Source organism: Ursus americanus, chromosome 16 (assembly GCF_024610735.1).
Source record: "Ursus americanus isolate L20-20 chromosome 16, mUrsAme1.1.p, whole genome shotgun sequence".
NCBI classification, from domain to species: Eukaryota; Metazoa; Chordata; class Mammalia; order Carnivora; family Ursidae; genus Ursus; species Ursus americanus.
Genome location: NC_142142.1, coordinates 6,218,208 through 6,233,136, shown reverse-complemented (window position 1 = coordinate 6,233,136; position 14,929 = coordinate 6,218,208). Strand labels below are relative to the sequence as shown.

The window sequence follows — 14,929 nt, the reverse complement described above, 5'->3', positions numbered from 1 at the left end:
CTCCCTTCCCAGTTGTGACAACCAAAACTGTCTCCGGGCTTTTCCAAATGATCCTTGCTGTGGGGCTGAATTCTCTCTTTTCCACTCTACTAGTATCTGTGAAAGATAGAAAAACTCTACTTTTTGTTTCTTCAGATTTGGTTGTGGGAGCTTTCCCCATCATTGACATTTCCTCTCTGCTGGATTTGATTTCTTGAACTAGTTTGGTGATTGATGTTTTTTTATAAAGTTGTCCATTTTCTATCTGTTGCCAAATATATTGTTATGCATACGATTCTGATATATTTAAAGTTTTGTTTCTCCATACTTTTGCTTTCTCTTTCATTCCTCATGCAGTTAATCACCTTTTTCTAAAATTTTTTTGACCACTCTTGAAAAAAGTTCACATATTTGTAAGTAATCAACTTTGGTTTTCTTGTTAACTCATTCATTGCTGCTCTTAATTTTTGTTAATTGCTTTTTCTCACATTTATTTAAACATTTTCCTAGCATCTTATATTGAAAAAAAAAGTGGTTTACATCCTTGTTTTCTAATAAATGTACATCCTTCAGACTGCACATGCACTCCAGTGTCTTGCCCTACAGATTCTCATATGTGGTTTTCTCATTTTTATTCCATTTAAGGAATTGTTTTTCTCATTCTTATTTTTCTGGCATAGTGAAGATGCTTAATAAATGGATGTGGTTATTGCTTTGGAGCCCTTGTCATTTATATTTTAATACATTATTATTATTTGTAGGTTAATTAATAGACTAGGTTATACAGTATGAAGATTTGAAAGAGATTATTTTGTGCTTAAATAAAGAAGAGGTGGAAGAAGAAAGTCATTAGAGTTTGAGCAGGGGGATGTGGTGATTGATTGGGAAAGACGTAAGTGTACAGGCAACTCCCAGAGATCGAATGTAGAGAATTGGTTAATTTTTATGCAAATTATACGCTTAGTCAGAATATATAGGAGTAAGAACATTTAAAGGGGGGAAATGATCCATTTGGTTTTGAAATATTGAATTTGATTTACTCGTGAGAAGCAAGTATGGCAACGTTCAGAAGGAAGTTCTAAGCTTTAAGAACCTGGAAACCACAGCTGCCTTCAGATATCTATTTGCAATTTTTCACTAAATAGGTGAAAGATGAAACTGTGAGAGTGGGCAAGATAATTATTTAAATGACTTGAGAATGGGCAAAGGGCAGATGCCTGAAGGATTCCAAAGTTGAAGTTCTTTGGATGTGGGGTAAGAAGCCAGAGAAATTGCTGAGTGGTGGGAGACAAGTACTAGAGACCAGTGCCAATACATGAGGAGAGAAAATTTCCAGGAAGCAAGTATCCTCAGCATAATAGGTCAGTGTTGGATAAATGAGAGGATCACCAAAATGAGTCAAGCGAGTCTATCAATTCTATTTTGCTGTTATTTTTCATAGTGGGTGTAGCCTGGACACCTGATTCTCTGGCCCTTTGCACACACAGACTATGGATGATAAAATTCCTTTCCCCAGAAACCTAAAGAGCGCCATGTTAACATTATTCATAGGGAATTAACACCTGAAACTTAAGACTCTACTCCAGAGATGCCACATTGACCACAAAAAAAAAAAAAAAAAAGAAGGAAAGAAAGAAAAAAATGTGTCTCTGGAAGGCACAAACCTGAAAAATGTTTGGCAGGGACATTTTGTCAGACTGGTTTAGAGATTCCTCCTATGATTCCTCAGCTTTGTTGAACGAAGGCGTTGGAGTCATACATGCAGGTTCTGACCGCAGCTGTTCTGATTATTTGGGGAAATTACTTAATCACTTTGGACATCAGTTTCCTCATAAAAATATTGGGGATAACAACTGTTTGTATTTCATTGGAGGATTGTGATGATTTGGTGAGATTATGGATATGAAGACTGGTTTATGTTCAAGAAAGGATGGCCATTATGGTTCTTTGTGTTTCAGGAGCAGCCTATACTATTTATGGAAATGTGATGCTTACTGCATTATGTTAAAATAATAGCAGTGTTTGCATTTCTATCTCTCTTTCTTTCTTCCTTCGTTTCCTTCCTTCCTCCCTCCCTCTCCTCACTGTCTCTCAATTCCTCCCTCCCTCCATCCCTTCCTTCCTTCTTTACTCTCTCTTTCTCTCTTTCTTTCTCCAACTTTGTGTTATGTATGGTTTCTCTCAACAGTTAGGTAGTGCTTTATAAAGGTAACCTTGGGCGATTAACTTTTGAGTCTTAGTTTCTTCATATGCAAAATATACTACTATCTACCTCCTAGAGTTGGTGTATGGATGAAATTACATAATGCATATAAAATGTCAATAACACAGAGAACTTTCAACAAATGGGAGTTATAATTACTTTTGTTAGGGTGGTTCTTTGGACCACCTTGACTTCACATATATAAACATATGTGTCTTGTGGATGTCTTTGGCATTCTTCTGAATATTTCCCAGGAAAAACTAATAATACCCACATTTCAAATGTGACTTGATTTTTTCAATGCTTTATTTCATGATTAGTAATTTATTTTCAAAAAACACTGAAAATCATTATATTATTATATTGTATACCTGAAAGAAATATAACACTGTATATTAATTATACTTCAGTAAAAAATGCTGGAAACCAATTTGCTTATTTTGTTTAAATATTCTACTGGGAACATTTACAGGCAGGGATGACTTAATTGTGATGTTTTTGTCACCAAAGAAAATTACAGACTTAAGAAAATTTGATGTATAATTTTGAGGCATAATTTGAGGCAAATTTGAGACATAATTCAGGAGTCCTCTGTTTTCAATAACTGAGGAGAGGCATGGAAAGAAGTGTTCAGTACTAGAAAGCTCAGAAAAAACTAATGTTCTTAGAGGATCAGCAGTAGTAATTCAATGAACATGAGAGTGCCAGCAAGATATTCTAAGTGATAGCTATATATTTATTATGTGTTCTGTTCAATTATTCAAATATCCCTGTCTTCTCAGTCCCTCATATGCTACCCCTCAATAATTCCAATGCTCAACCTCTGAACTTCTTCCTGACGGGTATCCCAGGCCTGAGAGCAGCCCAGGTTTGGATCTCCATCCCTTTTTGTCTCCTGTATGTCATCGCCCTCTCTGGGAACAGCATGATCCTATTTGTGGTCCTTCGTGAGCGGAACCTCCATGAGCCCATGTATTACTTCCTCTCTATGCTTTCAGCCACAGACCTGAGCTTATCCCTGTGCACGCTTTCCACTACCCTTGGTGTCTTCTGGTTCGAAGCTCGAGAAATCACCTTAAATGCCTGCATTGCCCAGATGTTCTTTCTCCATGGATTTACTTTCATGGAGTCTGGGGTTCTGCTGGCCATGGCCTTTGATCGTTTTGTAGCCATCTGTGATCCGCTGAGATACACCACCATCCTCACCAATGCCAGGATTGCCCAGATTGGGATGAGCATATTGATAAGGAACACTGCTGTCATGTTACCAGTGGTGCTCTTTGTTAAGAAGCTGTCCTTCTGCAGGGCTGTGGTCCTTTCACATTCTTACTGCTACCATGTTGATCTCATTCAACTCTCATGTACAGACAACAGAATCAACAGCATCCTCGGTCTGTTTGCCCTTTTCTCCACAACAGGATTTGATTGCCCTTGCATCTTGCTCTCCTATGTGCTGATCATACGATCTGTTCTCAGCATTGCCTCCTCAGAGGGGCGGCAAAAAGCCTTCAACACCTGCATATCCCACATTAGTGCTGTTGCCATCTTCTACATCCCCCTCATCAGCTTGTCTCTTGTCCATCGCTACGGCCATTCAGCACCTCCATTTGTCCACACCATCATGGCCAACGTCTTCCTTCTCATCCCTCCTGTGCTCAACCCCATCATCTACAGTGTGAAGACTAAGCAGATTCGAAAGGCTATTGTCAAGGTCTTCATTCAGAAGCAGCAACAAATTTAATCTCTAGTCATCTCAGAGTAGAGAGAAAGCCATTTATGAATGTGTGCTTCAGTAGAATGGGGTAATTGTCCCCAGAGGGCCTTGATAATATTCCAATAACCTAAACTAAGTATCTTACAGATTGTGTGATATTTGCTTAGTTTCCTTGTCACTAAGTCCATATTAGTATCACGTAAATCATGTTTTATTTTCAAGGTAAATTCAGATGATGTATGTAAACAGCTATTCATATTTGCAAGTAGTATGAGACCTGAATAAAGTGTTCATTCAGACTTCATACAATTCAACAAGTCCAGATTTTAATGTAGGAAACTTTGTTAATAAACCAGTTGTTCTTTTCTGAATGATATCCAAATTGCAATTTAATGAATTTGATTTTTTCTTCTTAAAATTCTTAATTAACTGCAAAAATAGTCATTCTATAGAGTATATCTTCTAAGCGTATCAATGTAATTCAACATTGGATCGTATATAGGTAGTTAGTTTGTCCTTTCTTATGTGTAGGAATATATCTGATGTACATACAAAGTGCCGTATCAAATGCTCGGGATTGGTTCCTGCTGCTGTTAGTGAACATTAAAAGTTGGTCATAGCATTACTAACCACCCAGGAGTGAGGATTACACAATGTTTCCTCAAATTAACCTTGATGAAGGGGAACTCATACTTTTGGCTCATGTTTTATCTGTATATCTCTGCCATTATGACTCCATCTGTGGGCCCACTGGGTCAGCAGTAGCATAGCCAAAGCTTGCTGATATTTACACGTAGCTTCTTTCTATTGATTATTGAGTTTCTCCTCTGAGGTGGGTACTGTTTGGTGGATATTAGCATGAGATACAAAGATTTTCACCCTCCGTGTCCACTTCAGTATGTATTTCACATACATCTATTGACTTCCTTATCTCTCTTCTTTCAAGTTTGCTAGTTCCATTCGCTGACAAGGCTTTCAGCAAAGTACAGAAGTCCATGCATATCCACATACGTCAGGCAACCTCTGTTTCCACACAAAGTTAACAACCAAGGGCACCGTCCATTATGGGAATTTTCCTTCACTCTTATTATTATTATTATTATTATTATTATTTTTTTTTTTTTTTTTTTTTTTTTGAATCCCCTGATGTGTGAGGCTGTTGTACCACTGTATTCTACTTCTGGTTAGTACCAACTTGCCCAGCAATCCATTCAAAAGCCAAGCCCGAATATTGTCCTTCTCTTCCAGTAACATATCATAACTTTCACTGAGGCCATGTTTGGGAATTAATGGAGAGGCATCTATAAAACAGTGACAAGTGTCATGGGATTCTGGGACAACTATTCACAAACTTTATTTGTGCTTTGACTTTGTACTTTGTCTTTCCTACTGTAATGGTTCCAACTTCACCAATGTGATAATATGAAGTTTTCCCAGATCATAATTGTGATATAACCAATTAGATACTTAGGCCTTTTGGAATAACCACAGGTATGAATATCATTGTGTTCACTGTGAGATAAAATTTATCCATAATTCCATTAATCATCTTGCCCCAATAATCTCATACTTTAATCAAAAAAGAACATGATGGAATGTTCAGTTTCCTATCATCAGTGCGAGATGATATCCTATGTCCAATAGTCCTCAAGGAATTGGGGTATTCTCCTTTCCTCAATGAACAAGTACATTTGTAAATGGACAAATTTACTTTTTAAATTAAATTTTAAGCCCGTGAAGTTACTAAGGTGTCTATTGGTGAAGCTTACAAAACAATCTGCCCTCTGGGAGTGCCAAGGAAGGTGCCAAGTCTCTGAGCTCCGGGTGCCAGACAAGCTTATGGCTGCTGGGCACTGATGGAAGTGGTATATGGAGAGAGTGCTCATTGTAAAAGTATAATACATTTGCATGTAAGGCTCAGGCCGGGATAGCTCCAGGCTCCCTTTTTGAGATGAGGGTTGGGGGGCCAGTTTGCTAGATGGCTAGCCCTGTGCTGCCTGATTTATATATACAGACCCAGTGCTAAAGAGATGAGGTAGGAGATGTTCCCTGAGCTAGAGTGCTACTACATATGGTCTGAGCCTCTGGTTATGTCCCTGTTGATCCAGTGAAGACCGGAGAACAAGCTCAGTGGGTAATAATGGAGGAAGCTCTGCACTGCTAGAACCAAGTACTGAAGAAAGCGCACAGTGCCAAGCAATGAAAAATAGCATATTCTGTGGGAGTCCGTCAACAAAGCACACAGAAACCAGGAAGAGAAAACTCTTCTCCCTCCAGTGTTCCTCCTCTGCCTTCCACTGATGAGTCTTAACATCATGTCAGGTGACAAAAGAAAAGTATTGACATTACAGAGTCCAACACCATCATCATAGACAGGCAAAAAAGGAAATTGGAGCTGAGAGATGGTAAATAAATAATGAGCTCATCACCTTTATGGGCGACTATGGACCATTCCTGCAGACCCAACTCTGAAGCCTTATCAAATATATCTCATGATAGTCCAGGAAAATAAGGAGGGAAACCTTTATCCATTGGACCTCATTTACCATTGGTCAATGTTTATCCTTTGAGTTGCGAATTCCCCCATACTTCCTCACATGTATGAATACCAAGTGAATACCTGAGAATGTGTCATGCCTCGTGTCAGCCCTGGGGCAAGAAGTAAGAGGAGCACAGTGCAGGCCTAAGGCAACGATTATCATGTGCTCCCTTTGTGGAGCCAGCCAATGAGCCATGGGTCTGGTTGTTGCAACAATGTCTGGACAATAAGGCCAAAAGTTTTGAAGTGGTACACTCGGAGAAGCTGAGTCATGACAATATCTCAAACCCTGATGTTCTCACCAGGAGAGGTTGTAGGTTGACAGAAGGCTGGTTGTCTCCAAGTGAGGTCTGAGCCATCTCTCCCGTCAAACTGAAAAGCCACTCTGTTCTTTTCTGGTGCAAACTTTAGTTCCCCATTTAACTCCATAAATCAGTTAGGGTGGCATAGTTACCAAATTCGATTTCTTTACTTTTTTTTTTAACCTCAGAGAAGAGAAATGGGTCAGAAAAAGGTTTCCATGGGCCAAGGGTTTTGAAAGGATGGAGGTAGCTCCAGGACAATGGGGGAATTTCCACAAGCATATAAAGCATGTAGAAGTGGCCTCAGAGAGCCGTTGAGAGCAACTCCTTTTATAAGGAGCATTTTCATTGTGAAATTCATAGCTTTTTACGTTAAAATTATAATATTAGCAGTAAATAAAAAAGAGGAATGATGGAAGGGAAGAAATGGAGGAGGGGGGCTGGGGAAGCAATTTGAATTGGAGAAAGAAAGAGAGGAAGAGGATAATCATTTCATTTAATATTTTACCTAAATTTTCTTAGGTAAATTTTCCTTTTACGTATATTTAGTCCTTCTAGGGGCAGAGTTCTCACTGCCTTGCTCCCTGAAAAAACAAACAAAATAAAACACCAGTTGTTGTTGTTGTTGTTTTTCTAGTTCCAACTGCTTTTCCTCCTGGTGACATTAAAGCCATTTGTGGATCTAGAGATCAAGGAATGTTCAACTCAGAATGATGCAGATAGATGTCACGGAATGCTGGGAGGATGTAGCATAGACATGATCGGATCATATAATTCCATTACAATCCCGGACAGATGCTGGATTAAGTATATCAAGGTTAAGAATTTATATTACTTTATTTAATGCTCTGTGTGTAGATATAGATATAGATATAGATATAGATATAGATATAGATATACACACACTTTTCTCAATCGCCTATATATATATATTGGAAAGTGGAAAATCAATTTTCAGGATCAAATTAATTATAAGCCTCTTTTCTCCAATTTTCTGCCTGACCGAGGTGGGAGTTCGTGCTCAGTGGGGAATCTGCTTGGGATTGTCTCTTTCTCTCCTTCTGCCCCTCACCCCACTCCTGTGCATGCTCTCTCTCTTAAATAAATGAATAAATCCTTAAAAAAATAGCAGATAATCATATTACTGGGGGCTGTAAAAACACTTAATAGGATTCATCAAGTAAGCTTATTAAAAATCAATAAAATTGGAATACATATACATTATTGAAATCTTGAAAGTTTACCCAGAGATCTAGCAGCCAACCATTGTTCTAGCAGATGAAACATTAATGCCACTTCTGTTTCAAAAACAAGATTTGAAAGTTCACTTTTACTCTTAATCTTTCATAGTCCAATAAATTAAATAAAGTAAAATGAAATATGTTGTGTGAATAGTAAGGAAAAATTAGAAGTCACCTATTTTTACTTATATATGCTACACACAAATAAAATCCAAAAATAAAAATCTTTTATAATTCATATGATAATTTGGTAAAATATATATGAAGGCAAGATAGAAATGTTTGTCTCAATCAAACATTATGTATGTGGAAATAGAAATAGAGAAATATTTATTTATAAGAGCAACAAATGCATATATTTTAAAACTATAGAAATAAAATAAACATGAATAATTTTATTGAAAAATTTTTAAAAGGTGTTAATAAGTGAAACATCTATCATATATTCTTGGATGTGAAAGCTTATCATCATAAATGTTGATTCTCTTACATTTAATCTATAAAAATAATGTAATTCTTGTTTGGATTCCAGAGCTCTTGTTTGTTTTATGAGAGGGGGAGCACTTTATACCATATGAACTAAGTCAGACTATGAGGCTACACTAATAGATCAATGATATGTGATTGTATACATGACACATCTATATTACAATCCTTGAAAAGGTCTGTAAAACGATGTACACACACGTAGAGTGCCATCAGATGTTTCAGTCTTCTCGTTTCTCTGCTGTGTTGCTGTTCAACTCCTGGAGTTTTCCCAGTTATTAGGGTGTAGATGTGGTGATGAAATTAACAAACACAAAACAACCACCAAGACACACTTGGAAGGATGGGACAAGACCTAGATCCTGGCCTCTCTATGCCATGGATCTGTAGTGAAACAGTGTAGAGACCACTGCCATTCTCTGGAGCTTGTAAGCTTTCCTTAATGTCCACATGCACGCTTGCAAGGACAGTGGGCATCCATGTATATGTGCTTATGTGTACCCGAGTCACCATTTCATGCATGGTAAACTGAGTTCTTGTCATGGAAACCTTAGTACCAGTTAGCCTTGAGCCACCAAATGTGGAGGGGCCTCCTCATCACTGAGCCCAACCCACCTTCTTGGACTGTAACCTCTTGAGTATTCTCTCTCGAATCTCCTTCATCTTGACACTATAGAGAATCGGGTTTATCAGTGGAGGAAGCAGGAAGTGGACATAGGAGAGAAGAGTATGGGCAGGCTGAGGTACTGGCACCCTGAGACGGTCAATGAGGGCCAGGAGGATCATGGGCACGTAGAAGAGGAGCACAGCAGAGAGGTGGGCAGCACAGGTTTGAGCAGCCTTCCAGCGATCCTCCCTGGGTCCAAAACCTTGCAACACCCTGCCAATTAGGCCATAGGAGAAGAAAATCAGCAGGGGGTCTAATCCCATGGCTGACAGAACCACCAAGAGGCTACAGCTGCTCTCCAAGCTCCTGGGCAGGCCAAAGGGGCTATATCTGGGTGCAGGCAGTAAGAATGGGTCAGAATCTGAGGGTGGCAGTAGGGCATGTGGGCAAGGAGGAATGGCAGGGGCAGGTGGAGATCCAGGCATCGGAAAGTGATAGCCACACCAATCTTGCCAAGGACATCATTGGTGAGGAGCGTTGGGTAGTGGAGAGGGCGGCAGATAGCTAGTGCTCGATCTAAGGCCATGGCGAGCAAAACAGAGGACTCCATGACAGAAAAGACGTGGACAAAGAACATCTGTAGGAGGCAAGCTGAGGCAGGGACAGCACGAACGCCAGCAAAGGCAAGCCCCAGCAGGGTGGGCATCAGGGCCGTGGCCAAGCCAACATCAGACACATTCAGCAGGAAGAGGAAGAAGTACATTGGGCGGTGCAAGGTGGGATCGAGGGCAATGACCCAGAGGATAGTACCGTTGCCCAGGGCAGAGAGAAGGTAGATGGTGATGAGTGGTATCGTCCACCAGGAGGGTACAGCTGACAGACCTGGCATGCCCACCAACAAGAAGGTGGGGGCCATTGAAGTGTTATCAGGGGCTGCCTGCATGGGGAATGTTGACATAGCTTGGATCCCACTTTGAACTCTGGAACCTGAAAACTGATTGGAAAGATTTACTTACCATTTTGACACCTTTGCATGATGCTATCTAAAACAGCCTGCCTCCTCCTTCCCCAGTCCCAGCACACACACGCTTACACATTCCCTCCCTTCCCGGCATACACGTACATTCTACTATGTATGCCATGCTCATCTCTGGTCTTGGCAGTATTTCTAAAGCTGTCCTTAAATCTGTTCCTCGTCCTAAATTGTTTCCCCACTTTCCTTTAACCTTGCCTTTTCATGAAGCTTTTTCCTAACTCATGTCCCACCATCAATGGCAAATACCTGTGAGGGGATCTATAGTCCTATAAATACCATTTTGGCTCCCCTCATCCCCAGACATTCTGACTTCCGTGCTGCCTCAACACACTCACATTTCAGGTGACTTTAAGCGGTCTCATTAAAGTCACCAAATACCCCTTGTGTACTAAAGCAAGGGGCACTCATATTTCCTAAACTAATGTATTTTTCAATGACCTTTGGCTATTATAAATCCAGTTTCTCCTTTTCTTTTTAACTACCTGTCAGAAGTTAACTGCTCAGTTCACCTTGCTGCGTCCTGCCCAAGGTACATCTTGGCATTTTTGAGGGATCTTTATTTGGGTCTCTTCTTTTTCTTCAGTGGTCTTACGTACTCTTGTGACATTAACTAAATTCTGTAAACTGATGAATCACAAATATATCCCCCTAGATCATTGTATATTCATCTCACCCTGGAAATCTCTACTCTTACGTCCCATTTATTTTTATTTTATTTTATTTTATTTTATTTTATTTTATTTGAGAGAGAGAGAGAGAGAAAGCACGGGCAGGGAGAGGGGACAAGGGAGAGGGAGAAACAGACTGCCTGCTGAGAAGGGAGCCCGAAATGGGACTTATCCCAGGGTCCTTGGATTATAATCTGAGCTAAAGGCAGATGCTTAAACTACTGAGCCACTCAGGTGCCCCTGTCCCATTTATTTTAAACTCAAATACAGAAGAGATCTTTACTAATGCATCTTAAAACCTCTTCCAGTTTCCTCAGTTAGGAGACAGTGGTAGGAAAATTGCAACAATGACACAAGAAAAAAAACAAAAAGGGAACATACCGTGATTCCCTAAGTCAGTTGGTGATATCACCACTCACCAGTTTCCCAAAATAAAAGCCCCACAATTAACCTCACTTCACATATAATGTCCAAATAGTTTTTCTACTTTCAACAAGAAGGACTGAGCACACACTATAGTCTTATCTCCTTCACTCAGTCAAATGCCCAAAAAAGTTAGAACTGAAATTCTAGTCAAAAGGACTATGAAATTGTGGTATGGGGTAAAGAAAAACAAAAACATGCTAAGTTATGTTCGTAGGGGAATAATGTAGATATAAATTAAATCTAAACACTTATTACAAAATTCTCAATGTATATATGCTAAAAATATCAAGTTAAATATTTTCAAATTAAATGTTAAACTTTCAAAGTATAAGGGAAAGTAAATGAAACAAAGGTCTTAATCAATCAAACAGAAAGCATTAAGAAAGGAATGAAGAGGGGCGCTTGGGTGGCTCAGTTGGTTAAGCACCTGAATCTTGAGTTTGGTTCAGGTCACAATCTCAGTCAGGGTTGTGGGTTGGAGTCCCATGTAGGCTCTGAGCTGGGCGTGGAGCCTGCTTAAGATTTTTCTCTCCCTCTGCCTTGCCCCTCTCCCCCCTCTTAAATAAATAGAATGAATAGGAGCAGATACTCAATTGTAGCGTGATTGAGTGAGGGGGTTGAAAAACCCTCCTCTGAAAAGAAACTGCAAAACTGGTAAATCTCTCAATAACACCATGTTAATACCCTGAAAGCCATCAGAAACATCAGCCCGTTCATGAAAACTATAGAACTTTGGGAAATAACTCCCATGTTATTGGCATTGTGGCTGGGGCTGCCCTCGTTATCCCCACTGCCTCCAGTCCTGTCAGCAGTGGTAACACAGGGACAGCTGACAGCTTTGTTCCACTGCCTGAGCTGGCTTCTTTGATTTGGAGCTTGTAGGTCAGGGGCAGCCTGATGTTGGTGGCAGGTCAGTGGGGAGGCCCAAGGCTCTACTAGCTTGAGGTTGTGGCCGTCTTTGGGGTGAGCCATGGATCAGCGGACTAGCTGGGTATTTCATAGGGAGTTCTAGTGAACTGGCAGATGGATTTCCAGCCATAACATCAGTTACAAAGTAAAGGACTAAACACTCCTCACAAAAAGTAGACACTGTTAGGATAAAGAAAGCAAGGAATAACTATACTCTGCACATTGGAGTCATACTGTAGATGCTAAAGTATATAAGTTGAAAGTAAAAAGGTGGGAAAACATATACCATACAAACAACAACTATAAGATAGCTAGAGTGGCTATACCAGTATTGATGAATAAGTCTTCAAGACAGGAAATATTATGAGACAAAGATATTTCATAGTGAAATGAGGAGAAATATCAGAAAGATAGACATGTATAAATGCACATGGAATAACACTAGATTCCTAAAGTACATGAAAGAAAACTGACAAAATTGAAAGAAGAAATAAATGATTCAACAGTATTAGTTGGAGATTTTGATATCCCATTCTCATTAATTAGACAATTAGACAGAAAAACAGCAAAGAAACAGAAATCTTGAACATTATGAATCAAAAATGTCATTTATATCAGGAAGCCGACATCCCTAAGGTCCCTATAAAACAAGTGCACACTGCCTGTGTCCTGGTCAATAACTTGGGCTCTGGGCATCCCCACAACCTCTCCTCATCAGAATGAGTAGAAGGAAAAATCCCCCCCCCAGCAAAGAAAAGATAATGAGTCTGTGGCCTCTGCCACAGAATTGATGGATATGGATATAACCAAATTGTCAGAAATGGAGTTCAGAGTAATGATGGTCAAGATGATGGGTAGGCTTGAAAAAACTATTAATGAAAATATTAACGAGAATATAGAATCTCTAAGGGCAGAAATGAGAGCGAGTCTGGCAGAAATTAAAAATGCTATGAATCAAATGCAGTCTAAACTAGACACTCTGACAGCCAGGGTAAATGAGGCAGAAGGATGAATTAGTGAATTGGAGGATGGGATGGTAGAAGAGAAAGTTAAAACAGAAACTTGCCTCAAAAAAATCCAATCTCAAGAATGTAGATTACGGGAGATTACTGACTCAATGAAACGTTCCAATGTCAGAATCATTGGCATCCCAAGGGGGTAGAGAAAGAGAGAGGTCTAGAAGAGATATTTGAACAAATTGTAGCTGAGAACTTCCCTAATCTGGCAAAGGAAACAAGCATTCGTGTCCAGGAAGCAGAGAGGACCCCTCCCAAGGTCAATGAGAACAGACCTACACCACGTCACATCATAGTGCATTTTGCAAATATTAGATCCAAGGATACAGTATTGAAAGTGGCCAGGGGAAGAAAATCCTTACATAGAGATGGAAAAATATCAGAATAACATCAGACCTGTCACAGAGACCTGGCAAGCTAGGAAGGGTTGGCAGGGTATTTTCAAAGCTCTATCTGAGAAGAAATGCAGCCAATAATCCTTTATCCAGCAAGGCTGTCACTCAGAATTGATGGAGAGATAAGGACTTTCCAGGATCGGCAGAAACTGAAGGAATTCGTAACCACCAAACCAGACCTACAGGAGATATTAAGGGGGGTTCTATAAAAGTAAAAAGGCCCCAAGAGTGATACAGAACAGAAATTTACAATCTATAGAAACAATACTTCACAGGCAACATTAAATCATTAAAATCACATCTCTCCATAATCACTCTCAATGTGAATGGCCTAAATGCTCCCATAAAATGCCACAGGGTTGCGGATTGGATAATAAGACATGACCCATCCATTTGCTGTCTACAAGAGACTCATCTTGTACCTAAAGATGCATCCAGACTGAAAGTGAAGGGATGGAAAACCATTTTTCATGCCAATGGATCTCAAAAGAAAGCTGGGGTAGCAATTCTCATATCAGACAGATTAGATTTTAAGGATACTTCTAAGCAGGACAGAGCTGCATGGCTTAAGGAATGAGTTTTCCTTTTGGAACTGAGAGTGTAGGTATCCAGTGTGCTTTTTTGCTCATTTCTTACTGACTAGGTCCTCTGATTGCCAGTCTCTCTTGTTCTCCATGCTATTCCCATCCTCTTACAGAATGTTTAGAGCAACATAATCACCCAATTGGTATTTATTGACTCAAAATTTGAAATATTCCAAATAGTTTATATTTGTTAATAAAAAGAAGTAAATGGGGGATGAATTGTTTTTCATATATCAAATTTATCTGCTTTGACAAACAACATCCTTCAGAGTTTCCATGGGAATAATGAAATGAGGCCCTAGGACTGAAAAGTCTGGTGTCCCATTTGGCAGGATGGAGGCCATAATGGACCTGCACATGCCATCCTGTGGTCAGCAGTGGAATTGTTGTGATGGTCATACCAGCCCCATATAATCATTTAAGCATTCATTCCTGTAAGTAGTTTTTTGGAGTAGCCTGGTTTGGGGATAGAATAGTGAATACCTGTGCTATACTTTTATGGAAGTTATATTCCAGACAGAGGAACAGATGGTGAATAAGTAATTTAAATAATTACACATTGTGTTAAGGGAGGGAGGAAATCAAATATTTGTGTTGAAAGAAAATTACAGGGAGTAAGAACTAGTTGACATACATAAGTTAAGAAACATCTCACTGATAAGGAGGGTATTAGGTGAGACCTAAGGGTTGTTGAGAGGAGCGTAGAATGTTCTAGAAAATAACAACTGTGGGAAGTGGGAAGATATAGAGCAAAGCTCTAGACAGATAAGAAGTGGATATGTTTGGAAGTAGGCTAGAAGGGCTGAAGCAAAGGAAAACGGTAA

The 14,929-nt window shown here is 39.6% G+C and overlaps 2 protein-coding genes and 1 pseudogene across 2 annotated transcripts in view; 2 read left to right on the top strand and 1 right to left on the bottom strand.

Moving 5' to 3' along the window:
* The window catches only part of LOC123782525 (uncharacterized), a 382,057-nt gene that overhangs the window by 313,424 nt on the left and 53,704 nt on the right, over positions 1 to 14,929 (top strand). The window lies entirely within an intron of this gene.
* On the top strand, positions 2,787 to 3,923 carry LOC123782640 (olfactory receptor 51F2). Its single transcript, XM_045782892.2, has one exon. It carries the CDS (start codon positions 2,973 to 2,975, stop codon positions 3,921 to 3,923), a length of 951 nt encoding a protein of 316 aa, XP_045638848.2. The 5' UTR covers positions 2,787 to 2,972.
* LOC123782641 (olfactory receptor 51S1-like) lies at positions 9,062 to 10,029 on the bottom strand (annotated as a pseudogene).